Below are 27,759 nucleotides of genomic sequence, written 5' to 3'. Positions count from 1 at the left end.
CACAGTACAGAACCTTGGCAATCTGAGGATTTTTTTTTTTCACGTCTTTCCTCTCCCCTAATGACTGTGAAACTGTTGAAAGTAACATGTTGGAAAAGAATTTTTAGATTTAGAACAGAAGAATATGCTCTTTTTTAAAAAAAAACTTTTTAAGAAAAACCCTAATTTGTTAAATGCATAAAATGATTTAATTGCTTGAACTACAAAGTTTCTCTCAAAGAAAGAAAAGGAAGAAGGTCAGCTCGCCCATCGCTGATGGGACCCATGCAGACTCCCAACACCAGGCCAAAGCAGAAGTCTGGGATGTGGTCTCATCTTTTCTGCAAACCTGGAGACGAAATGCCACATCCCATCTGGCTACTCTCTTTTCATCTACAGCAAGTTAGATTTGACTGTTTGGGACTTGTTTCTTTATCAGTAAAAGAGGGGAACAATAGTACCTCCCAGGTGGAAGGGCTACAAGGATTCAAAAAGGCCATAGGTATCAAGTTTTCAGCTGGTCTCCCAGTACACAAGTGCTCAATAAACATTCATTCCTTTGAAACTGAGTTGGCTGAAGCAGTTAGGAGAGCAGAAGTGAGCTGTCAGGAAACCTGCATTCAGGAATGCAGAACAGCCAGCGCGGACTGGAGTTCTCAGAGGAAGATGTGACTTGCCCGAACCCAGACTGGGAATCCCCTCTTCAGGGCAAAGCCTGATTGGTAGAGTTGCTGAAGGTGAAAAGTCACTGCTTACTTCATTGAGTAAATTTCTTGAGCATCTACTATGTAATTTCAGACATTCAATTTCAGGTGTTTCTCACAGCAGTCTTTGAGAGGTCAATATTGTACCCACTTACCAGTTAAGAAACTGAATCTCAAATACATTAAGTGATTTACCCAAGATCACTCAACCAGGAAGTGTCTGGATCCCACAAACCCAGACTCCAAAGCTCATTCTCTCTAAAATGTCTCACTTTCTCTGGTACCTTGTGGGTAGTGGGTTATGTAGAGGAGATGAGGATATAGTGCAGCCAAGGCAGACAGAGCTTCTTAAATGTCACTATCAAGGAGCTAGGTTGGCCACGGCATTGCTGACGAATTTTGAAAGTGCCAGTGACATGATAACAGTAATAATAATAATACACGATAATTATTAACCGCCAAGCACCAACCGTGTGCTGACGCTTTGCATGCACAGCCTTATTTAATCTCCACAATGACCTTAAGTGTTAGGTAGTATTGTTACAGTTCTTATTTTCCCAATGAGGACCTCAAAGCTTAGAAAGTTCAAATAATTTGTGAACTCATTGAATACAAATCTGTCTGAGCTGAGAGCCTGCGCTTCTTTTCTTAGGCAAGAGGGGAAAGTGGTAATGATGATAAGATGCAAGGTCAGCTGGTGGAGGCACAAGGATGAGGGACGCAAGAGGTAGTGAGCCCAGAAAGAAATGTTCTCTAGCTTGAGCTGGGGGTGTCACCCAAGGGTGTACAGCTGCAAGTCGAAGATCAATGCACCTAAAGGTATGAATTCAATACTTTGATGAAACAAAGTTGAAAAAACAGTGAAGGCATTTACAAATAAGGCAGGGGCACCAGAACTGTGGATGTGGCAGCGTATGTTCACTTACTTCATCTGATACAAATTATTGGTGCCTCTGTGGTCAATGTCGTGGCAGAAGGCAGCAGCAAGCATGGCAAAGGCTTCAAGGTCTGTGTAGTATTTCTTCAGTCTTCCTGTCTAAAAGAAAATAGACATATATATTCACTTACATGAATACACTTACATTAATACATCATGCAGCATGGGGGTCTGCTGTGTTTTTAGAGCAAGCTTGCTTTCTTTCTTTTTTGGTCACACCGCGCGGCATGTGGGATCTTAGTTCCCTGATCAGGGATCAAACCTTGACCCATTGCATTGGAAGCATGGAGTCTTTACCACTGAACCACCAGGGAAGTCCCAAACTGGTTTTACTTCTTGTAACTCATTCTGGGCAGTTACAAACCTAGCAGGTAACTGAATTTTTTCCTTTAAAGATGTAAGTATATGAGTGTCAGAGTTATAATTCAGTCAAGCGCCCAGGGATACCCACATGCCCTGGCATCATGTCCAGAGGATTTGGGGATTTATGGGATTGTATCCATGGCAGAAAGTGAAGAGGAACTAAAAAGCCTCTTGATGAAAGTGAAAGAGGAGAGTGAAAAGGTTGGCTTGAAGCTCAACATTCAGAAAACAAAGATCATGGCATCTGGTCCCATCACTTCATGGGAAATAGATGGAAAAACAGTGGAAACAGTGTCAGACTTTATTTTTTTGGGCTCCAAAATCACTGCAGATGCTGATTGCAGCCAGGAAATTAAAAGACGCTTACTCCTTGGAAGGAAAGTTATGACCAACCTTGATAGTATATTAAAAAGCAGAGACATTACTTTGCCAACAAAGGTCCGTCTAGTCAAGGCTACGGTTTTTCCCGTGGTCATGTATGGATGTGAGAGTTGGACTGTGAAGAAAGCTGATCGCTGAAGAATTGATGCTTTTGAACTGTGGTGTTGGAGAAGACTCTTGAGAGTCCCTTGGACTGCAAGGAGATCCAACCAGTCCATTCTAAAGGAGATCAATCCTGGGTGTTCATTGGAAGGACTGATGCTAAAGCTGAAACTGCAATACTTTGGCCACCTCATGCGAAGAGTTGACTCACTGGAAAAGACTCTGATGCTAGGAAAGGTTGGGGGCGGGAGGAGAAGGAGACGACAGAGAATGAGATGGCTGGATGGCATCACCGACTCTGTGGACATGAGTTTGAGTGAACTTCGGGAGTTGGCGATGGACAGGGAGGCCTGGCGTGCTGTGATTGATGGGGTCGCGGAGAGTCGGACACAACTGAGCGACTGAACTGAACTGATCCATGAATTCCAAAATTACAGATCTAAAGTGATAGCCTGCATCTATTCTCACCACGTTCAGGAGGGAGGCACGCAGGTTTTCACTAATTGCTGTGCTCCATACCTACCATCAGCAAAGTGAACATGGTCTGCCCCACATTAAACCCGTGTCGCCAGTTGTGGTACGTGACGGCCCGGTATCCCTTCCTCACTGTGTACATCCATCTGGTGAGAACCTGCCGCCAAAGAAGACAACACCACTCAGACTTTGGAACAGCATTCTAAAGGTTAGAAGGTCTGTGACAACCTTATCTGCAAAGATAGGATGGCCCTGTTTACAGGGTTTAAGCGGATATATTGACAAAGTTAATGATAATTTAAGATCCGCACTGCAGGGAATCTTTTTGAACCACAGGTAATTTTACACAGTGGAGAACTGACACAGAATCACACCATATTTTAAATTAAATACCATCTAACCTCTACGGGTACTTTGAATTTCTCCACCACGTTTATTTCAAAAAACAGCCGAAGTCCACACTTAATCAGTTCGTGCTCTGTGATAGGCAAGTCGCTGAAGCGGAATTCATACAGGTCTGCGGTCCGTGGGTCTGGCAGGTCCTCTTTCTGTTGAAACAAGGACCAAAGGTTCCAGTTTACATCCTTTTTTCTCTCTTTCATTTCAGTTCAGTTCAGTCGCTCAGTTGTGTCCTACTCTTTGCAACCCCATGAATCACAGCACACCAAGCCTTCCTGTCCATCACCAACTCCCGGAGTTCACTCAAACCCACCTCCATCGAGTCGGTGATGCCATCCAGCCATCTCATTCTCTGTCGTCCCCTTCTCCTCCTGCCCCCAATCCCTCCCAGCATCAGAGTCTTTTCCAGTGAGTCAACTCGTCTCAGGCCAAAGTATTGGAGTTTCAGCTTTAGCATCAGTCCTTCCATTTAGTCATACACAAAATTACAATGCAATGATGCCACATGCACTCCCCTGAGCCTCTACATACCCAGCACTGGGTTATGCCCCTGTTATCCTCACAACAAACCTGCAAAATGACCCTCAGTTTCCAGATGGTTAAACTGAGGCTCAGCTATCCTGAAAAGCTTTCTAGGTGACGGCATTCAGTTCCAAAGCAGACCCCAGAGGCTACTTTCTTTCTCTGATGTAAAATAAAATGTTGAATTACAGTAGCCCGACTGAGCGACTTCACTTTCACTTTTCACTTTCATGCATTGGAGAAGGAAATGGCACCCCACTCCAGTGTTCTTGCCTGAAGAATCCCAGGGACGGCAGAACCTGGTGGGCTGCTGTCTGTGGGGTCGCACAGAGTTGGACACAACTGAAGCGACTTAGCAGCAGCAGCAGCAACCCATTTTCAATACTCAACTTCTCTTTTTTCCTCTTCTAGAAATATTTAGTAAATAGTAAATGATGGCTTGATTCAGTTCTATCGTATTTTCTTTACAAGCTCAGTGATGCTTTCCCACTAGTCTGTGGTTCCCTAAGGATGGGATCATGGTGTGTTACCTGCTGCGGTAACAGAACCTGAGGGCCTGTCCCACAGAGGTGCGTGGTTAATGTTCATTGAATGAATGAATGAATGCTCCCCAGTGTCCTGCTACACACGCAGACATCTCATTTAACCCACCCCTTGTCAGGTGAAAACACAGTTGAACTAGTCACATGGACATGGCTTGGGAAACAAAATTGTGGGTCTTGGCTTTAAGGACTTAACTTACTGAAGCGGTTAAAAATACTGACAGTAAAAGGTGAGATTCTGGAAGGGTGTGTATTCAGCTGATGTGATAGGCGGCAGGGCAGAGACAACCCCTCAGGAAGAAAGAAGCAGGCGAGGAAAGAAAGAAAGAAAGAAGCACACAGTCTGCTGTGTGGCCCAGCAGACGGACGTGCAGGAGCAGTTCAGTTCAGTGGGTGTTCACTGAGCCCATAGTAAACCCTTAATACTATGCTAAGGTCACATCCCTCAGAAAGTTCAGGCTTGGCCCAGAGGATGATTCATGTTCTATTTGTTCAAATTTCAACACCAAATGCTATATGGCTCTTTTAAATACAATTATGGTATCTGTTCATCTAACCCCCGAGTCAGAGCTGGCCCTCACACCCTTGCCCTTCTTTGCAGGGTTTTCCTGATTCTCCAAGGAAGAAGAACCCCTTCTCCCCAAGGCCACTCTTAGATGGTCACTTTGGGCAGAGATCTCTCTCCCGCAAAGCAATGGTTTTGAGCCAGGAAACTAGTGCTCAGTTCTGGGTTGGGGTTAGCTACATCAGTGTTCTCACCTGTGAAATGCGGATAACAATGGTAACATTTTTGTCTTTGTTGTTTTAATGAAAAAGCAGTACCAATTTTATTTTCACGTGTCAAAGACAATTAGAGGGCATTAATCACATGACCCCTAGGGAAAGTGAAAGTCGCTCAGTCATGTCTGACTCTTAGCAAGCCCATGGACTATACAGTCCATGGAATTTTCCAGGCCAGGATACTGGAGTGGGTAGCCTTTCCCTTCTCGAGGGGATCTTCCCAACCAAGGGATTAAACCCAGGTCTCTCGCATTGCAGGCAGATTCTTTACCAGCTGAGCCACAAGGGCAGCCCCTAATAGCACTCCCCAAAGTTCCTTCCTCACAGGGCCTCTCACATCCTCCACTGTTCCTCCTTCTCATCACTTTCTCTCTGTCCAGAACCTCCCAGATTCCTTGCCCATGGGGGCTCTTTTTACCTTTTGTTCATTTTTAATCATTCAACAGACATTTATTGGTTCCTATTTTTTTTTAGGCATTATGGATAAAACAATGTCACTACTCCCTGAAATGCACGTTCTTGTGGGGAAAAATGGAAAATAAGCACATGTAAAAATCAGACCAAGAACTGTGGGGTGCAGTGAGGGGTGCCCCATGCCACAGAACCTCCCTGCTGGAAGTCACCTCTGCCCTGCTGTTCTCAGAGTATTATGTAAAGATCAAATGTGAAAATGTTTTTTATAGCATTACAGGGTCAGTCACACTAACGTGTAAGTGTGCATTTTCAGCAGGAAACAAAGTAAGAAGTTCTCAGAATTATAACTCCCAGGCCCAATATGCAGTTATAGGCAAACCATAGAAAAGGCAGAGGCACCAGAGATCAAATTGCCAACATCCGCTGGATCATGGAGAAAGCAAGAGAGTTTCAGAAAAACATCTATTTCTGCTTCATTGACTATGCCAAAGCCTTTGACTGTGTGGATCACAATAAACTGTGGAACATTCTGAAAGAGATGGGAATCCCAGACCACCTGACCTGCCTCTTGAGAAACCTGTATGCAGGTCAGGAAGCAACAGTTAGAACTGGACATGGAACAACAGACTGGTTCCAAATAGGAAAAGGTGTACGTCAAGGTTGTATATTGTCACCTTGCTTATTTAACTTCTATGCAGAGTACATCATGAGGAACGCTGGGCTGGAAGAAGCACAGGCTGGAATCAAGATTGCTGGGAGAAATATCAATAACCTCAGATATGCAGATGACACTATCCTTATGGCAGAAAGTGAAGAGGAACTCAAAAGCCTCTTGATGAAAGTGAAAGAGGAGAGTGAAAAGGTTGGCTTGAAGCTCAACATTCAGAAAACAAAGATCATGGCATCTGGTCCCATCACTTCATGGGAAATAGATGGAAAAACAGTGGAAACAGTGTCAGACTTTGTTTTTTTGGGCTCCAAAATCACTGCAGATGCTGATTGCAGCCAGGAAATTAAAAGACGCTTACTCCTTGGAAGGAAAGTTATGACCAACCTAGATAGTATATTAAAAAGCAGAGACATTACTTTGCCAACAAAGGTCCGTCTAGTCAAGGCTATGGTCTTTCCCATGGTCATGTATGGATGTGAGAGTTGGACTGTGAAGAAGGCTGATCGCCGAAGAATCGATGCTTTTGAACTGTAGTGTTGGAGAAGACTCTTGAGAGTCCCTTGTACTGCAAGGAGATCCAACCAGTCCATTCTAAAGGAGATCAATCCTGGATGTTCATTGGAGGGACTGATGCTAAAGCTGAAAATGCAATACTTTGGCCACCTCATGCGACGAATTGACTCACTGGAAAAGACTCTGATGCTGGGAAAGGTTGGGGGCGGGAGGAGAAGGGGACGACGGAGAATGAGATGGCTGGATGGCATCACCGACTCTGTGGACATGAGTTTGAGTGTACTCCGGGAGTTTGTGATGGACAGGGAGGCCTGGCGTGATGTGATTCATGGGGTCGCGAAGAGTCAGACACAACTGAGCGACTGATCTGATCTGATCTGATCTGATAATACAGAAATCACAGGCTTTGAAGAACAGCAGTCACAACAGTGATGCAGAGAGGCTGATAGAAATAAAGGCTTTTGCTGGGTCTGAGAAGTAGGAACTCCAGCACCAAAGGCTGGTTTTCTCCTCTTTGATGGAACCCACAGCTGAGATTGAGAATGGGAGGCGGTGAGCATGACTGAGAGAAGTCACCCTCTCTGGAACTGTATGTGACTGTAACACGGCCCCACTGGCCTCCTGTATCCAGGCTAGCTCGCTCCCTCTGCCCCAGAGAGACCCCTGACCATCTGATCAGGTCATGTCCCGGGTCCCAGCGTGCCAGGCTGCCATGTGTGGTCTTGCTTCACCTCCCTGCCAGGCCTCACAGGCTGCCCCCATCTTCCACTCGCTGGGGCTCTGGCCACACCAGCTGTCTTCGGTCTCCCTAATGTGCTCTGTGTCCCCCTACCCTGGCCTGGACTGTCCTGCTTTCCCTTCTCATCTCCAAGCCCCCATCATCACTCTCTGCCCCCTCAGCTCCTGCTTCCCCTTCTGGCCCACACGCCATGGCCTTCATCTTATGCTCTGTCACCTTCTGTGAGGAGAATCAGACCTTTGGCCTCCCCAGGGCCCTTGGTGCTCACGCTCTATGAACCTGTCCATTCAAGGCAGTGTCATTGCTTGTATTTTTTGTCTCTCTAATAAACAAGGGGTTTCTTGAGCCAGGTAAGAACCAGACCACTTTATCTTTTGCCCTTGGGACTTAACAGTTTCTTGTATCATAGTGCATCTCAATAATTAGTGAATGAATGAAAAAAACTCAATGGAGGAGGAGTGAATGAGGTACTTCTCTGGGATGTTCTCTCTACATCCTCTATGGTCTGGTAAACAGGAGCTGCAGGGCATCTGTGAGTGCCCTGAAATGTCCCAGGACACAGGGGGAAGAAGGGGGCCAACCCTCCACACTTCCTCTGCCCGAGTGGCAGTGTTGCTTCCTCAGTCCTTACCAGCACAGCCACACGCCCCTGCTGTTACACCTATAAAAGAGGGCCACGCCTTCTCTGAACCAAGAATTAAAGTGTATCCCTGGAGAAAATCATGGTAAGTGAAGATGCATATATATTTAGGCCACTTGGAAATTATGCCAAGATAGTTTCAGAGTACCCCTCTGAAATACGTGTTTATTTCTTAAGTTGGGCTTTCCTGATAGCTCAGCTGGTAAAGAATCCACCTATAATGCAAGAGACCCCAGTTCAACTCCTGGGTTGAGAGGATCTGCTGGAGAAGGGATAGGCTACCCACTCCAGTATTCTTGGGCTTCCCTTGTGGCTCAGCTGGTAAAGAATCTGCCTGCAATGCGAAAGACCTGGTTTTGATCCCTGGGTTGGGAAGATCCCCTGGAGAAGGGAAAGGCTACCTACTCCAATATTCTGGCCTGGAGAATTCCATGAACTGTATAGTCCATGGGGTCACAAAGATGCATATATATATTTATGCTGCTTGGAAATTATGCCAAGGTAGTTTCAGAGAACCCCTCTGAAATCTGTGTTTATTTCTTAAGTTACATGCAGCAATGATTTAGGATAAGCTTTAGAGCATATCTTATATTCAAAATAAGCCATTTTGTTCTAGAGCTACTGATTCTTTGCCCATTTTATTGCTTTTCCATCATAAGGCCCTTCCCTCCTCTAAACAGAGAACTAGAAAATTTCTAACATGTCATGAATATCAATTAAAGCTTTGTTTTACAAAGAAGATGAGTTTTGTTGGGGGCAAATGCGCAGAAGGAAGGGTCATCTTCTGGACTATGTGTGAGAAGAAAGTGCTCAGAAGTTAAGTTGAAAAAAAATAATAAAAAAAAAAGAGAAAAAAAAGAAGTTAAGTCAAAGAGAGTGAGAGAAGGAGGAAGAGACTCAGGTGACATGAAAATAGGCAAGGTGTCAAAACATAGAGGTCAAAGGCCACTGGCTCTGTGGTGGTACAACCAAGGACCAGGACGGGAAGACAGAGCTCATAAAAGATGGGGATGGGGAAGGTGAGATATTCAGTAAATCTTAGCTCAGAAAAAAAGAACACAGATTGGAAAGAGGCAGTAGAAACCAGGATAGGGTAGTTAGGGCGGAAAACAAATGTGACATTACTCCAATTTCAAACAGATTGTATTCAAGCCTCTGAAATTCAAAGGTCCAGGGGCCTTGGTAAATATCCCAGGCTTTTAGTTGGGATCCCAGGAGGGCCACCTTCTAGAAATAAAGAGTGTACCTGAGTAGCAAGGGCAAACCTAACACAGGCCATCCCTAACAAACTCTAAAACCAGCTCCTTCACCCACCAGAAGAAAATCTAACCCTCTGAAGAGAAAGAGAACATCACCCAGAGCCCCTCCAAGTTTTTATCTACAATGTCTGATTCTCAATGAAAAAATATGAAGTAAGCCTTAAAATGATCAAATGAGTAAAACTCAAAAGTAAAAATAGACAGTAGAATCAGACATATAGGTGTCTTGAGAATTTAAATTGAGAATTTAAAATCACTATGATGAATAAATTTAAGAAGATTGACAAAAAGAGAGAGAAAGTAGATAAAATGACAGAAAGTTTCAGCATAGAGCTGAAATCTTCAAAAAAAAAAGTTAATAATGGCAACCCACTCCAGCGTTCTTGCCTGGAGAATCCCAGGGAAGGGGGAGCCTGGTGGGCTTCCGTCTATGGGGTCATGCAGAGTCGGACACGACTGAAGTGACTTAGCAGTAGCAGCATACTTCCTAGAACTGAAGTTCTAGAGGAGAGGCTCTGAAATTAAAAACTTACCTCATGGGTTTAACAGTTGACTGAAGAAAATGTGGGTGAGTTTAAATAGTAGATACAAAATACAGGATTAGTGACTGGAAGATAAGTTATTTCAACTAGATATAATAGGGGTGACCCAATGGCAACAATAGGAAAGAAAGAATTCCTCCAGGATCCAGAAGAGAAGCTAGAGATGACAGAAATAATAATGGTGCCTCTAAGGGTCTATCTGTAATTCTACCATGTCTTCAAGGGTGGCCATGGTGTAATCCAAAGCTATTAAAATAAATCAGGCCATGCTATCCCCTAGAGTCTGTGCCTGAACTCTCTGGTGCAGTGGTCTAGATTAGCTGTGATTCTAACTTACCTTTGTGGATTGCACTGTGGGGAACAAAGGAAGAAAAGCAGGGAACCATATTTTATTTAAAAGGCATTAAGGATAGAAGTAAAACACTTACCAAAATTGTGACAAGCTGTTTTTCTTCACAGTCTTCAATTACATCTATATTTAACTTCTCTTTAAATTTCTAAAATGTAAAAGCAAAGGAAGTGTGAAATTCCTATAAAGTCGATTTCTATGTGATTACTTTACTCTTAAAATCAGTTAAAATAAAGCATGCTCGAATGAGTCCCATGACAACGTGCCATACAAAGGTCTATAGCACTTATGTAGAATTTTCTCTAAAAAACAATTAATCTTTCTTATCCTCCAAAATGTAAGACAAGCTGTCTCAAAGAGAGAGAGGGAAGGAGACATTGACAGTTCACACATAGGCGAGAAAAATGAGTGGTTTGCATCTGTTTTTCTATTAGTTTATAGCAATTGCCCTGCATTTCCCCAGACATTTTCATCTTCAACATATCGAATTCTCAAATCAAATTTCTTTTACATCTCAAACCACCCAGCAAAAAACAAACAAAAACACCCCAGGAAAACTATACCACACATACTTTGAAAGCTAGGGAAATAAAGGAATAGAGATCATGGGTGTGTGATATTTCCCCTTCGTTTAGTGGTGATTAGAACACTTCTAGCAAATATCTACTGGTTCCCCAATCATCCATGACACTGATTTGGTCATGTTTGTACACTGAAAATTTTAATGAATGTGATATGAGGGAAGACTTGAAATGAGCTTGCACAGCTGGGCTTGCGGTCTGGCACTTGTCATCACCATGAGAAGAACATCTATCAGGTAGCTGCTGATCAAGGATGACAGATGCAGAGAGCCAACCAAATGCACATCTTACAGCCCAACCAAGATCAGCTGAAGCCTGGTCAACCCACAAATGCCTGAGAAATAGATGCTTATTGTCAAATACAACTGAGAGGTTACGGTTGTTATAGAGTATTACATGGCCAACAGCTGACATTTCCCCCCCTGGAAATATTTTTTTCTGTGCTAATACTCCAATCTAGACCTAACTATTCCAGCTCCTACAGAGCTATTTTAAACAAAGAGCTGTTCCAACCAAGCAGCCTGGACATTCAGTAAGGGTCTGTGTACTGTGAACCACCCAAATTCTCCCTGACCCCTCCTTCTCTGTTTCCCCCTCCTCAGCCCAGGACTAAACTTATTCTCCTCTGTCAGACCTCTGGGTACTTTAGGTGAATTCCAGAAGCCATGGTTAAACAGTATCTAATCTCCATAGGACTGAATTCCTCACTTACCAAAATAGACTTGATTTCATCAGGTGTAGCCTTGGTATGGTTCATGAGCATTTCTTGGGCTATGTCCTTTCTGTTCTCCAGCTTATTCATTTTCTCATAGGTGTCAGTATTTAAGAGAGACCATCCAAGAAACTGTGTGAGAGTCTGAAATTGATAAAGTGTGATTCAAATCCAAAATTAAAGGAAAATTGATTTGGAGGCAACAGTCTGCATGCTTTCCTATCCATCAATCTCTCTTCCCCCATCAAAAACCCAGTTTCTTGTTTTAATCTAAGAAAAAAATACTAATAGTCAACCCCAGACAATAAAATTGGCTAAGCCCTTGTTTTTGAAGTGCTTCATGCACACGAATATTTTGTTAGAGGAGGGGATGATCAAAATCCAGTCAGATAAAGCATGACTTGAATCAGAGAAGGCTGGGGGTGACAGCAAGAAGGAGAGGGAGAAAAAAAAGAGAGTGAGGAGAAAAAGAGAGAGAAACCTTTTCCCCAGTTTCCTAGTACTGGAAAGAATTTTGATTAAGTCAAACATTCACACTTTGGTAGAAAACAGTGCAGTTTTATGGAAACCAGAAAACAGAAATGACACAATAACAACATATTGACAGCAACCATGTGTGACTCATATCTTAATTACGCTTTGGAAACATCTTTCCAGAATAACAATTATGCATCCTCTATTCATGAATTTCATCTCCCTCATTATTTTATAATTGCACTCACCTCAGCGATGTGCTCATCATATTCATCAAAAGGCTTTCCATCCTTCCTGTTGTAAAATGTAGCTACGCCCACGATGTCTTCTTTTTTGTTGACAATAGGCAGGGACAAGACATTTTTAATGACCCAGCCAGTTTCATCTACAGGTCCTTTCTACAAACAAAAAAGACACAGGTTACTTTTCAACTTTTTATTTTGAAATTACTATATATTCACAGGATGTGGCAAGAGAAACGTACAGAGAAATCCCATGTGCCCTTTAACCAGTTTTCTTCATCTTGTGCCACTATGGTACACTAGCAAAACCAGGGAATACATATTGGTATGATCCATGGAGCTTATTCAAGTTTAACCAGATTTATATGTATTTGTGCATGCATGGGGGTGTGGAGGGCTGTTTTTATGCAAATTCATCACATATGTAGCTATGTACAATATTCCTGGAATTGACAGAATTAATCCATCACTACTGGGCTCACTTGCACTACCCCATTATAGCCATCCCCTTGTTATCCCCCACTTAGGTTGCTTTCAATTTAGATAAAAGAATAATTTGGGGGTGTTAGATGAACAATTCCTAGGCTGTGACAGAACATGGCTAGAACTATACAGTCATAAAAGCACTCTTGTAGATTTGACTAAGTATCCTAGAACCAAGTGTCTGTATTGTGACAACCCTACCCTCTTCTCTTCGATCCCCTTCCCAGCCCTAGGATGAGAAGCATTTACCTCTATTACCTCAGTGTTCCCTGGTCACTTTTTCTGTCCTCCAATACCTATCTAGCTAATTCCTTAAATTCTGTTGAAACACCTAATGTGGTTTCTGTTTTCCCAACTGATCCACCAAGATCATCCTTTGTTCTGTGGCGTGGTTCCATTTAGTAAACGTCTGTCAAGTCCCGTGATGTTTCAGGACCTGGGTTAGCTTCTGAGGTGCAGAGATGAAGTCACAGTCCCCAACCTCGAGATAACAGTTTGTTAGGGGACGCACACACAGAAGTTCAGGAGTGCTTCTCAAAGTGTCGGCCAAGAATCAAGGGCAACAGATTTTTCTTTTTTAGCCTATTCCATAAATCTCCGGAATCGTGTCTTAAATAAGCTTCCCAGGTGATTCTGAAGTCCTCGGAAATCTGAAAACCACCGTGTGGCACCTGCACAGTACACAGCAAAGCAAAGACAGCCAAGCCCCCAACACACCACACTGCTCCTTCTTCTGCCTGCTCTCAGCTTGTTTATTCATCCTCAGAGGTGCAGGTGAAGTCTTGCCTCTCCCAGGAAGGCTTCTCTAGCTTTCACCCACGTGGAAGTTTCCTTTTTCAGAATTCCATCAGCACTTTTACCCTGGATCATACAATTTAGGTACTTTCCAAATGCTCTGAACTGTTGGTTTTTGTCTCTGAGGCTATTTTCTAATCTTACCAAAGAGCAGTTCCATAAACTGTTGAATTTTACCTAAGTTAACGGGACAGTGCTGGGCATATAAGGGATGCTCAATAAACAACTGCTTATTAGCTGAAGCGCTCCTCTTTATGCTGCTGCTGCTGCTAAGTCGCTACTGTCGTGTCCAACTCTGTGCGACCCCATAGACAGCAGCCCACCAGGCTCCTCTGTTCCCAGGATTCTCCAGGCAAGAATACTGGAGTGGGTTGCCATTTCCTTCTCCAATTCTTTATACTTGGAATGAGAAGCAAAGAAACCAAGCCTCAATTCATGCTTCCTAATGGTCGAAGCTCTGGGGGAAAAAAGTAGTCCACAGTCATTCTCAAAATTTTCAGTTTTGGAAAATGCTATGAAACATTTATATACTTATACCCTCACACAGATCAGAGACAAAATCAATAACTGAATGTGTTATTACCTGTGTGCAAAATAACCTCACAACCATAAGCACCTGGGTGTACATATATTTTTTAAAGCTTCCAAAATAAGTATTACTGCCTCCGTTTTTCAGTACGTATTCATTACCTGTTCACGTTCATGTGTCTTGCTATTAAATTAGAGCTTGCTCACAGAAAAGTGATAGGAGGAACTTAACACTTAAGAAAAGTAGGACAAAAATTTAAGACTGAGAAAATTCTATGCCCTTTTTCTTCTATGAATTGGGATCACTTTAATTGATATTAAAGGAAGAAGCCCCTACTTCACTTCAAGGAACACCTCGAAGATGTCTACTTGCCAATGCCTGGAATCTGTGAACAAGTTACTTTATGTGGAAGGAATATTAAACTAGCAGATGGAATTAAGATTATTAGTCAGCTGATCTTAAAATAGGGAAATTATCCTGGATTTTCCAGGTAGACACAATGTAATCACAAGGATCCTTACAAGTAGAAAAGAGAGTCAGGGTCAAAAATCAGAGAAGGACATATGACAACAGTGGCAAGGTCAGGGCAATGCGAAGCTAGTTTTGAAAGTGGAAGGGCACCAGGAGCCAAGGCTGCCTCTAGCAGCTGGGAAAGACAAGGAGGCAGGTTCTCCCCCAGGTCCTTTAGTAAGGAAGTCAGTCCTGCCAATACCTTGAATTTTGCCCAGTGTAACCCATATTAGACCTCTGACTCTAGAACTGTAAGATAACTCAGTTGTGTCACTTTAAGTCACTGAGTAGTCATTGTCATGGCAGCAACAGGAAGCTAATACATCATGCCACCAAGGAACATAGTTTGAGAACCACTGCCTTTGCAGGTTTGCTCTGACCGTAGTTCACTTTGAATCATTGGTTTTTCCGTTACACTTCTCAGGTGCAAGACGGACCAGTGAGGATGGAGGTGGGTGTGTGCAGAAGGAGAGAGAAGGGGAGGCCGGGTAGGGTGCAGGCTTGGGGAGAAGGGGCGCCCTTTCCTAAGTCTGCTCTTTGGGATGATGCAAAAATGGGGAAATGGAAAGGGAGGTTGAGAGCACCCCAAGATGCAGTCCTGACCTCAGTCCAAGGATGGAGGGATGGATGGATGGAGGGCTGGGTGGAGTGTCTCCAGCCACAGTGCAGTTCTGAAAGAGTTAGCAGGGCTGAAGGGCATTCCTAGGACCCATGGTACTGGTTGGAGGAGTCTGGAATCTCCCAGGAACTGGCCTGTGTTAGTATCCCAGGGCCTGGAAGTGGAGCCTCCGCCGTAACAGTGGATTTCTGAGCCCAGCAGCCATTGGACGGTCATCCTTCCCACAGTCAGAGGCCCAAGAAGCCTGTTTTCATGGGCACTCCACTGATGTTTCTTGGGAAAGTGGGAAATTCCTATGGACTGGAGGTTTACCCCAGGTGAGTGCTCAACTTCCTCTGAACCATCAGAGCCCTTGTATGGCTACTCCCATGGAATCCACATGAAGCCCCCAGAAAGCACAGGCCCTCACACCTCAGAATGCAGCTTGGTTCTTCTGGGCCAGCTCCTGCCCTCCCTGTCCAGACAGTGACTGCTTAAGGTTCAGACACCTTACAGAGTCCATGTCCCCTTCTTCCTGCCTGTGCGCCCTTTCCTGGCATGCAATTACCATAAACAGAGGGGCCAGGGCTGGGCACAGTGTGGTCACACTCAGGCCTTCGGCTACACGGAGGAAGGAGCTGGAACAAGGGCTCTGATGGTTCAGAGGAGGCTGGGCACTCACCTAGGGTAAACCTCCAGCCCATAGCAATTTCCCAGCTTCCACAAGAAACATCAGTGGAGTGCCTGTGAAAACACACTTCTCAGCTCTCTGATTGTGGGAAGGATGACCACCCAATGGCTGCTGGGCTCAGAAATCCACTGTTAGGGCAGAGGCTCCACTTCCTGGCCCTGGGACGCTAACACAGGCCAGTTCCTGGGAGACGCCAGACTCCTCCAAACAGCACCATGGGTCCTAGGAATGCCCTTCGGCCCTGCTAACTCTTTCACAACTGCATGATGGCCTGAGTATGGTGTCTGTGTGTTTCCATGTCATCGGGCAGAAGGATGAGTGGAGAGAACAGAGGGAAACCTGCCCTGAAACTGAGTGAGTGGCCACAGGTTCTTCTGGCCTGGACACTTCTGCTGCTGAGGAAACAACCCCCACCCTCTGCCCCCCACCCCAGGTCGCCTTCACCCTGGTGTGGGCAGAGAGGGGGCTCTGTGGGCGTGTCTGGGTAGATAGGAGCACAGCCGCTGGTGGTCCCCACTGGGAAGGCTGTCTTTATTCCTGACTAGACAGGTCTCCAACCAGACATGCTTGTTAAAACAGAACACAGAACAGCAGGGGCTAAAAGAAAAGGAGAGGCTGTGGGGCCAGAAGCCAGGCTGTCCCAGTGGTCAGTGGGGAGGGGGTGACAGAGGGGACAGGTAGGGATGGGCATCTCTGGATGATGAAGGAGCAAAAATTAAAATCAAGGGTCTGATAGCATGGGGAGCCCCTAAGAACCCAACAGGAAGCTTCTTTTCCTCCTGCTGCTGCTGCTAAGTCACTTCAGTCGTGTCCGATTCTGTGTGACCCCACAGACGGAGGCCCACCAGGCTCCCCCGTCCTTGGGATTCTCCAGGCAAGAATACTGGAGTGGGTTGCCATTTCCTTCTCCAATGTGTGAAAGTGAAAAGTGAAAGTGAAGTCGCTCAGTCGTGTCCGACCCTTAGCGACCCCACAGACTGCAGCCTACCAGGCTCCTCCATCCATGGGATTTTCTAGGCAAGAGTACTGGAGTGGCTTGCCATTGCCTTCTCCGTCTTTTCCTCCTAACAGCAGCCATAAGCAGCTGGAAAGGGTCTGAGAAACCTGTAGAGGGCGGAATCCAGGTGGTACGATGTTTTCAGCCAATCACTCAGGTGGGGACCATTTACTGAGCACCTGTGCTGTGTCCAGACCACTAGATGACCCGGGATGGGAGAGAACGGAGAAGTGACAGTCCCCCCACCCCCCGACACACACCAATGCCAGAGAGACAAACACCCTGCCTCCTTCTCTCATCCCCCTTTCTCTTCTCCCCTTCTTCTTTTTTGCCTGAAGAACCTGCTATGTGGTGGCCAGCCAGGGTGAGCAGGACATAAGCCCTGTGTGTGCTTCTTGGTCACCCCCAGGAACCAGGCAGACTCTGGGGGGTCCAGTGCCGCCCCTGCTCCCTGCACGACGGGGGTGGGGTGTGTAGCAAAGGGCGGTTACCTGAAACGTGAAGTATTCATCCGCCGGGGCGTTCAGCATGTTGCAGATCTGGAAAGCAAACGGAGCCATTAAACACAGACCAGGAGAAAGGACGTGGGAGCAAGGGATTCCTCCCTAGGCCTCCAGCGCTCGCAAGCGCATTGTTCACTCTGGGTCTGGCGAGACCAAACGAGCTAACAACACGCTGAAGTTGAGACAGATGGGCATTGGCCCTTCACCAGAGTGCTTACGTCTGCGAAGACGTCCCCTCCAGCCACAGAATACAGAGAAACTCTAAGGGGCTAAAAATAACTGCATGCACACCCAGTGGGGGCAAAATGTAGACAGTAAGATACAAAAAACATTACAAACCAACGGCCTTTTCTGAGGTGTGGGGAGCAAAAGCACTGACCTCGGCACACAGCACAGCCAAGGGGGTGGGCGGACCCTCTTGCCCAACCCACCAATTCGCCCCTACTGCTGCTAAGTCGCTTCAGTCGTGTCCGACTCTGTGTGACCCCATAGACGGCAGCCCACCAGGCTCCCCCGTCCCTGGGATTCTCCAGGCAAGAACACTGGATGGGTTGCCACTGACCTCACCCCAAGTAAGGCACCAGCTTGCCCCACCCAGGGAGCAACCTGTTTCTTGTTTTTGTTCCCTCCTGCCCTCAATAGGAGTGCCAATAAAGCCTTGCCTGAAGTCCTCCTCTGGCCTCTGACCAACTGGGATTGATTAAAGAGCCGGAGGACCTGGGTGGGTAACCGTTGGCTTCTCATTCACTAAGTAAACCATTGGATGGCGTTTAGCCCCATCTCTGCTCCTCCATACTCTTTCTGCCTCTAAGGAATCTACTTCCAAATTCAGAGCAAGAGCAACTAGCTGTTCAGACCAAGGAGAGGAGGAAGCTAAGCAGAAAGGCCTGGCAGGTGTGGCAGCAATTCTGGGAAGACTCTATTTTCTTTCCTTTTTTTTGTTTTCTCTTTTCTGATGTGGGATCCAGGTTGGAAGAAGGTGGTTAAGGGCTGGAGGAAAAAACCAGACAGCCTTTTAGGTACACCAGAGTAAACATTCACTATGAGACGTGGCTTTAAGTACTAAATTCAGAGACGATTGCTCACATCCATAAGGACAAGGAGTCATTCCATTTTTGTTCATTTTGAATTATCCTTCTATCGGGTCAAACCCACAAATGAGTCTTAATAAAAGACAGTATCTTTCTTCTCACCAAAATTAAATTAGATACTTCAAATCATAGCATTTTAAAGTTAGAAGGAACTTTAATAATTGTTTAAGCTTTTCTTTCCAAAGGTGGGAAACAGAAGCCCAAAGAGGTTAGTGATTTTTTTAAATTCATGGGATAACAGGAGAACTGAGCTCTCCAGTGAAGGTGCTGCTGGAATCACCTCTCCTGGTGTTGGGGGTGGGGAGCCCTAATTTACATCATTCACCAATTTCCATGTTGTAAATACACCATGGGGGATTTCAAACTGACCTGGGATTAACAAGTTGCTCACCAAACTCCTGAGAATGGAAGGTAGGAGCCAGCTTCTCCCTCTATGGTACTAACTCTGCCAGCCCCTCTGCCCAAGGGAAGTGCTGTTTGGGAGTGGCTGAGCCATGTCAACCATTTTTTCCCCCCTTACTCTTAGAAAGCAAATGTGCTGTGCTTAGCCACTCAGTCATGTCCAACTATGCGACTCCATGGACTGTAACCCTCCAACCTATTCTGTCCATAGAATTTTCCAGGCAAGAATACTAGAGTGGGTTGTCATTTCCTTCTCCAGGAAATCTTCCTGACCCAGGGACTGAACCTTCATCTCCTGTGTCTCCTGCATTGCAGGAGGATTCTTTACCTGACGACTCTTACAAAGCAAATGAGACCATCGTTCAAAGTTTCTGTTAGTATATCAGCCTAAGAATTTAAGGAATCACTTGTGCTATCTATTAATTTTATGATCTAATCTGAATAAAAAAACATGAATTGATTGGCTGAGCATCCTTCAGGTGTGTGTCAAAGAGACAAAAGCAGCTTAATTCTCTTTTCTGACCTTACCGTCAGCAGTATCTATTTCGGTCCAGGCTTTTTGGCCTTTAGAGAATATCTATAGATGGATCAAGGTCCTTGAGGCCAAGCTTTTTTTTAAGCTCAGTATTCAAACATTCAAAAATCTTCTCTACCCTCCCCATTTCTCTCTCTCTCTAAGTTTACAGATCATTTTGATTCTAGCTTGGTTTGATCCTGCATTTCTTGCTTCAATTCTACAAATGCAATTCTAGAACCTAATTTTCATTTTCTAATGTTTTTAACTCTAAAAAGTCACTCAACTGAAGTCTAATGTTTCTCATTCAGAGCTGGGATTTACTGGTTAAATGAGAACTCTGTGGGCACGTGTTCCCTAAATTCAGCGAGGTCCAATTGAAGGGCCTCTGGGACAGCTCGTCCAAAAGCTTGCCTTTATTCCAAGGGGTTTGTGAAAAACAATATCAAGGGAAAAGTTTGAAAAGCTAAATGGAAAAGTTTTAAGCAATTTGGAGGAGCATCATAATTACAATTAAAACTCCAGATCATTTTTATTATTATTAAGATTTTTCAGTGTTTCATTTCTTAAATAAGTCGTCAACCTCTTTTTACAGGTGATGACTTCAAGAGATTTGCCCAAGGTCAAGGATTTGCCATGGGATTTGCCCAAAGCAGGACTGGGTCATGGCACCCAGGGATCCTGAGTCATGGCTGTTTGCTCTCTTTACTAGAACCCACCGTCATATCACAAGTGGCCCCCAGGAATGGCACTGCTCTGGCTGGGTCTGCTGAAATGTTTGATATCATCCTCCAGACCAGTGCTTCTCAGTCAGGGGTGTATTCTCCTCCTGAGGACATTTAGCAACTTCTGAGACGTTTGGAAGCCACTCCAGTACTCTTGCCTAGAAAATCGCATGGACAGAGGAGCCTGGTGGGCTGAAGTCCATGGGGTCGCTACTAGTCGGACATGATTGAGCGACTTCACTTTCACTTTTCACTTTCACACATTGGAGAAGGAAATGGCAACCCACTCCAGTGTTCTTGCCTGGAGAATCCCAGGGATGGTGGAGCCTGGTCGGCTGCCGTCTATGGGGTCACACAGAGTCGGACACGACTGAGGCGACTTGGCGGTGGCGGCGAAGTTTGGATTCTCACAAGCAGGGTGGTGCTGCTAGCAGCTAATGGGCAGGGAGGCTGCTAAAAACCCTACAATGTAAAGGACAGCTCCTCACTACAAAGACCTAGCCCACAATGTCAGTAGAGTCCACAGGTTTGAGAAATCCTGTTCTATACACAGAAATTACATTTTTAACAGATCCTGCCTTTTGAAACATATAGTACAGGGTGACAAATCTGGGAATGAAAGGGAAGACTTAAAAACTCACAAGGACAACAGTGTAAAGGGAGGTTGTCCCATACAAACCGGGATGTATGTTCACCCCAATTCTGGAGTCTCCCCAAATGGCTCAAGGTCAGTTCTCTGAAAATCATTTTGGGAATGCTAACTTGTCTAATGAGCAATTTGATGAGAGATGCCTTACACTAGATTTGTACCAGTTTGCCATCAGTCTTGGGCTGCCAGCAGAAAGGATAACATCAGGGGTGGGGCTGAGGGCAGAAGCTGAGAGGTGAAAGGGAGCAGTAAAGCAAATGCAGTGAATCTGTGATAGGAACAAAATCTGGGGGAAAAAATCCTCCACAGCTTTTGGAATTGACTCTCACAAATCGGTTGCATGGCAAATTGATGACTTGGCAAATGAGCCATTCAATGAGTTGGCTTTTGTTGCATTAGTTTACTCCAAATTGATTTTTGGACAATAAAATCTTTACCTGGGAAACATCTAGAAGAGAAGAAGTGCTTAAAAAGTGGGACAAAATAAAAATGCCATTCGCAGCAATATGGATGGACCAGGAAATTATAATACTAAGTGAAATAAGACAGAAAAAGACAAACATCGTATGATATTGCTGATATGTGGAATCTAAATGGTACAAATGAGTTTATTTACAAAATAGAAATAGAGTCACAGATGTAGAAAACAAATTTATGGTTACGGGGTGGAGATAAATTGGGAGGTTGGGATTAACATATACACTCTACTATGTATAAAATAGGGCTTCCCAGGTGGCACTGTGGTAAAGAATCTGCCTGCTAATGCAGGATTTGCAAGAGATGTGGGTTCCATCCCTGGGTTGGGAAGATCCCCTGAAGGAGAGATGGCAACCCACCCTAGGATTCTTGCCTGGAAAATTCCATGGACAGAGGATCCTGGCAGGCTACAGTCTATGGGATGGCAAAGAGTCAGACATGACAGAGCAACTGAGCACACATATATAAAATAGGTAACAGGGACCCTCTGTATAGCACAGGGAACTCTACTCAAATATTCTGTAATGACCTATATGGGAAAAGAATCCAAAAAAGAATGGATGTATGTACAAGTATAACTGAGTCACTTTGCTGTCTGGCAGAGACTAACAAATACATTGTAAATCAATTACACTCCAATAAAAAAAATTTTAAGTGGTGCATAAATTCCTTTATACCACCTATGGCAACTTTGGAAATATCAAACTTGATAAAAACCCTAAATGGAGTTTGATAGATGGGCTGCCAGGAAACCAAAGGACAGAAGCCAAGGGCCAAGCTACTTGGTTATTTCAGTGAGGCTGAAAAATTGTGGTATATGTGGATTCAGTTAGGAATGAATTGGAATACTTTGGTCAATACCACCAGGTCAGGAATGACATTTAAAAAGATTTCAATTATATATAAAAAAAGAGAATTCCATGACAGTCCAGTGGTTAGGGTGCCACACTTTCACTGTCGGGAATCAGGTTCAGTTTCTGGTCAGGAACTAAGATCCAGGCAAGCTGTGTAGTTCGGCAAAAAAAAAAAAAATTTTTTTTCAATTATTTCATAATATTTGTTAGTGTATATTGCTATTTACTCTTAAAAGACATAAGATTGTCTCTCCTTTTTCTTTTCTTCCTCTTTGACATGTTTCTACACTAAGAGATATGTCACTTGTTGAGGCCACTTTGTCCTGTAACCAACTAAGCCCAGAGTTAGGCATCCTCCTGGAAACCCTAGGATAAAGCATCATTACATAGAAAGATTACCTTGCAGTCACAACAGAATTTTCCTTACTCTGTCACCATTCTGAATCCAGAAATATTCACACTAAGCAGAGGCAAATTTGTGACAATAAAAGAAAAAACATTAAACAACCTAAATTATGTTTCACTTCCCCTGTGACCCTGTGACCCGAGTCACTGTAATTCACATGCTCATTTACTAAATAATGACGATTCATGAACACAATGACAACACTAAAGAAAAGACAACTATGCAAATACATGCTATAAAAATATTTTTTTGGAAACTTGAGTTTGAAGGGGGAAAGGAAAGATGCCAACATAAAGAAATGTGAAAAACAGGGAACATTCTTGCAGGGAGGTATCTTGATGCCAAAAAAATGACACAGATGGTGGAGAAGCCCAACTAGGGAGAGAAGTGAAGTGAAGTCGCTCAGTCGTGTCTAACTCTTTGAGACCCCATGGACTGTAGCCTACCAGGCTTCTCAGTCCATGGGATTTTCCAGGCAAGAGTACTGGAGTGGGTTGCCATTTCCTTCTCCAGGGGATCTTCCCAACCCAGGGATCTAACCCGGGTCTCCCACATTGTAGGCAGAGGCTTTACCCTCTGAGCCACCAGGGAAGCCCCTGGAGAGAAGTCAGCCATGAAAAGGAAGAAGAGTATGGTCAAAGCCAAATGGGAAAGCTACTGGTCCTCTGACCTTGAGGTCTATGGGACTCACCAGAGACCTTTTGTTTGTTGTCTTCCTACTCCTGACCTCTCTCAGCCAGACCTGGCCTACTTTTCCCTTCCACCACACCCCCGCCCCACATGAGAGACCAGGGCAAAAATCTTCACTTCCACAACCAACTCAATGCATTTTGCATTGCAATCAATGGCAAAATCCTTTCCTTATATATTTTTTTCTTTTTGTCAGTAATTTTCCGAATTTCAAAAGTCGTGACCAAGGGGAACTATATTTAAGGTCAAATTAAACCCAGCATGAATCATAGTCATGAACTACCAGGATGTCTGAAATTTGCGTGGCTGCAGAATAAGAGGCTGGGAGATGGATCTGTCTTTCTTGTGTTGACTAAATATTTTCTTGCAGAGTCAAGGAGTTTCTAGTTCACATACATTCTGACTGCCAAGATTCCTCTTTCCTGTGTCCTGTACCAAAGTGGCCATCTCACCCTTACCTGGTGCATTCTTGCCTTCACAATTGTTCTTAGCTAATGAGAATTTCATCCAATATTATTTAAGATTCAAATTTGTTTAATAACTTACAAATCCATTTTCAGCAACGTATGTTGGCAACCCACTAACGAGAGTCCAGTGGTCCATGGGAGGTGTCCTTGAGGAAGATGAGAAGAAAAAAACAATCATCGCTATGCAAAGAAATGCACTGAATACAAACACAGAAGGGCAACTCCTGCAGCTGCTTCATGGCAATACTCACGGAATGACTTTGATCTCTTCTTTTCCATGTAAAATGTAATCGATGATTTTATAAAAGATGACTTCCTAAGAGGAAAGAGAGGGAATATGAGAAAAATCTTACCTCCCAGAGAAAACATTTTTCCTTATTGAACTTTTATTTTAAAATTTAAATATTTTATTTCCCAACCACATTTCTTCATATAACATAAATTACCAAACTACTCATGTCCTAATTACAAGCTTATGATAAAACTAGAAATATCACTGGCCACTTATCATATGAACAAAACTGCTGAACTAATTTTAGAAAGTTGAATACACCCTGACAACTTCTAGGAGAATCTTTGGTTTTCTTTGAATTTCTTTCTTTTAATTTCTATTGTCCAGACATATCTGACTAATCACTTCCATAGAACAAATCATGGAATTTCTCAACCTCAGTCAATGTTTTCCCTTCCCAGCTGTACAGTGCACTTACCCCTTCCAGCACTCTGAATGGGTGCCTCAGAAGCAGGATTCGGTGAATACGTTGTCAAAGCTGGAAGGGACTTAAGAACTAGTCTCTCTGCTTCTTTGGGCGGATGAAGAACCTACACATTCCATCCCCTGCCTTCCCTTTCCTGTATGCTGGGGATACGGTGGTGGAACAAGCTTCCTATGAAACTTGCAATCGAGGGGGAATTTAAATCTAAGCCAACCTTTGCCTGCAGATCCCAGTCCAGCATGTCAGAAGAAGGGCCTGGGCACAGTGTGTTTTAAAAATTATGCAGGAGGCTCTAATGCTCCCTCCTTATGAAGAAGCACTGATCCACCAAACCCTAGCTTCACAGAAAAGATGACTGAGAAGTTAAATGAGTGAAGGCAAGGGCAACCCAGCTGGTTTGGGACAGAGCTGAAACTTGAACTTCAAACTCCTTGTCCAGTGCTTTCTACTTCTCCAAAGTCCTCCAGGAAGTCCCAGGACTAGAGCCCAGTCCTTCTTGGGCCAGCGCTCTTTGCTTTACACACAGCCTCTAAAACCAGGCACAGATATCATCAACAAAGATGACTGCACTCACTCTGCCATCTGGTGTCTTGGGACCTTTGTAAGGCTCGACTTCTCCAAGCTTGACTGGCCACTCATCATAGAATTCCTGGAGGCAAATATATTTAAATACTATTAAGCAAACTGTCCTGTTACCTACCATATCTGAGTGCCATTGGTTTGCATGTTTTATGTTAATTTATAATTCTGGAATTTTAAAGCTCTTTTTCAGTAATGCTGTTTTTGAACTTGTGACTGTAAACAAGTCAGTCTTTTAAATCTGTAAAATGGAGACAATAACAAAATGCGTATTACAGAGTCATTATGTGGATTAAATGAATAAAACAGAGCACCTACCCTGACACATAGTTAGAAGGAGGGAGGGCAAGAGGAAGGAAAAGAACATGTGTGGGAACTCTCTGATCTTCCTGCTCATATTTTTGTCTAAACCTAAAAATACTCTAAATGAGTATGGTCTATTAATTTTTTAAAAAGAAAAAAAGACTTGTTGAAGACACATATAGCTAGGAAGTGGAAAAGCCAAGTCTAGATATTTTTTTACTCCAAAAAGTATACTGTCCCTTCTTCTTTTCCATGTAAAATGTAATTGATGATTTTTAAGTTGACTTAAGATGAAAGTACCATACTTTCTTGGCACTGATTCTTACGATCTATCATGACTGGTAGTTCACATAGTATATGCATTTTTTAATGGACTGCATTTCATGTGATGTGCATTTTATAGGTGGTGGTAGGGGAGACAAAATGTATGGCACAGTGACCTTCTCCTTGGTCATGTCCAGCAGCCCAATGGAGTATCGTTCGCAGTTCAGGTATGTTCTAACAGTGTAGAGCGCTTTGTGAAACTGTCGCTCAACATCTGTGAGCTCTTCAAATACTTTGTTGGCTGACCACATAAGAATCTGAAAGTAGGTATTACAAAGAAAACAATCAGAACAAAATACAGTATGAAGAGGAACATAAGTCAGAAGAAAACAGGAGATGCATCAAATAAAAGGAACACATGTCCGCAAACAATGCAATTCCATTTTTGCATATGTACATATCCAACAAACTACTGAGAGTCTCAGAGTGGGATGATGAGCAGACCTTTTGCAAAGCCGTGTGTTTATGAAAGCCATGACTGATCCCCATGTCCAAAATGTTTTGTCTCCAAAGGGCAAGCAATCTAATACAAATGCAGAGACAGTTACTGAGCAGAGGGTCCAGTATTGGGGGCACACTGGTTACTGCTGACCCTGTGGGAAGAAAGCCACCTGCCTCCTTCCATGTGTCCTGAGCTAGTTAAAGGTTACTGCCCTGGACAGTTAGCATGGGACAGGGCCTTGGAAGTCCTCTATCCCAACCACCCTCCCACCATTGTACTGATGAAGAAACCAAGGTCCACACAGTAGTTCAACTCGGATATCCTGGCTACCAATGTTGTTCTTTATCCCTCTAGCTCAAGGAGGCAACAGAGGAGCGATTTGCTTCTCAATGTAGCACCTTTACTATGCACCAGGAATACCCAGCTCTGCTAAGAGCTTCATATGAACTAATTCATCTAATGACCATTTAATAGTCACAGCAACCATGCGGGCTAAGTACTGTAATTATCATCGCCACCTCAAAGAGGAAGAAACCACAGCTACTCAGGACATAGACTAAAGAAAGCAAGCCAGTTGTACCTACAGATAGAGGGGCAGGAAGGTGACGGGGGAGGGGACCACAAGAGGACACTGGGAATGGAAGTTTGGGGATCTGATCCATGGGGCGTGGTTAGGAAGGATCTGCGCTTGTTGCCTCTGGGGGGGTCTCTTTGTCAAACAGGTCAGCATGAAGTAGTCACTGTCACCTTCTCTTTACCTGACTTCTTCGGGATTCAATATGGTACAGGTAGTTGGTATGATGAAGCTTTAGGATGATAGAAACAAAGTTGAGGTATTTGGAAAAGACCTACAGATGGCGGAGAAAAACAAATTAGGTGTGACATCTTTCTTTCGGTTACACAACAAATAAATTTCCTGAGCCTCTGAAGGGATGCCCAGGGTTAGCATTACCTCTTCATCCTGTTTGGAAAATTCAGATGCATCTACTTTGTTAACTGCCATAAACACAGCAAGAACCTCCTTGCCCATCACGATGGGGGTTGCCAGCAGGTTCCTAGTGACATACCCGGTTTGTTTGTCCATGAAGTCAGAAAAATGGCTATTCTGAAAGATACATTCACACGTTTGACAAAGCAGCACAAAACCATGAAGTGTAGATCTAGGAAGGGCAACAGACCATCCTCTCTAGTTCAAGTCCTACCAACAGATGACCAGGGCCGCAGGACAATGGTCCCAAACCAACATTCCCCACCCACCCCACCATCCGCAAGCAGACAGAATGAATAAAGCATAGAATGAAATGGCCCATTTCCAAATGAGCTTTCCCACCTGAGCAGTGGCCTATACGGGTTAGGCTAGGGTTGGGCCAGGAGGAGAGAGGTGATATTGTGACCAAGTGGAAAACGAGGTTCTAAGCGGGAGGGAGGGAAGGATGCACGAGTATAACAGGGAGGAAGTGCATCCTCGAAGGAGAGAGAGCACAGCTGGGATTCCATAGGGCTCTTCTTTTTAATTGCCAAAGTAAAATTTGCCCTTGAAACCTCCCAACCATCATAACGTAAGGAAAAAAGTATTAACTGCCCCCAAACCCCTCCTAATCTCACCTGCTTGAAGAACTCCGTATTACAATGCTTAGTGTGTCTCCTTCTATGCCTGTCTCTGTGCTTAGACAAAACATTTTCTTTTTCTTTAATA

General features: G+C 44.2%; 1 protein-coding gene across 2 annotated transcripts in view; it reads right to left on the bottom strand.

Annotated features, from left to right (window-relative positions):
* The window catches only part of PDE6C (phosphodiesterase 6C), a 51,771-nt gene that overhangs the window by 17,392 nt on the left and 6,620 nt on the right, over positions 1 to 27,759 (bottom strand). For both annotated transcript variants that reach the window (XM_088842144.1, XM_055425058.2), the window contains exons 2-14: positions 27,016 to 27,168; positions 26,822 to 26,911; positions 25,738 to 25,878; positions 24,990 to 25,064; positions 23,951 to 24,015; positions 23,779 to 23,845; positions 17,413 to 17,460; positions 12,325 to 12,474; positions 11,603 to 11,746; positions 10,389 to 10,457; positions 3,342 to 3,488; positions 2,990 to 3,097; positions 1,610 to 1,719 (exon numbers count right to left, since the gene is read on the bottom strand). In XM_088842144.1, the coding sequence (XP_088698270.1) occupies positions 1,610 to 1,719; positions 2,990 to 3,097; positions 3,342 to 3,488; positions 10,389 to 10,457; positions 11,603 to 11,746; positions 12,325 to 12,474; positions 17,413 to 17,460; positions 23,779 to 23,845; positions 23,951 to 24,015; positions 24,990 to 25,064; positions 25,738 to 25,878; positions 26,822 to 26,911; positions 27,016 to 27,168 (1,367 nt within the window). The remainder of the gene's footprint in view (positions 1 to 1,609; positions 1,720 to 2,989; positions 3,098 to 3,341; positions 3,489 to 10,388; positions 10,458 to 11,602; positions 11,747 to 12,324; positions 12,475 to 17,412; positions 17,461 to 23,778; positions 23,846 to 23,950; positions 24,016 to 24,989; positions 25,065 to 25,737; positions 25,879 to 26,821; positions 26,912 to 27,015; positions 27,169 to 27,759) is intronic.

This window comes from Moschus berezovskii, chromosome 12 (genome assembly GCF_049115385.1).
Source record: "Moschus berezovskii isolate FMDL1 chromosome 12, NW_MosBer_1.0, whole genome shotgun sequence".
NCBI classification, from domain to species: domain Eukaryota; kingdom Metazoa; phylum Chordata; class Mammalia; order Artiodactyla; family Moschidae; genus Moschus; species Moschus berezovskii.
The sequence above is the reverse complement of the archived record's forward strand: the minus strand, read 5'-3'. Positions and strand labels throughout refer to the sequence as shown.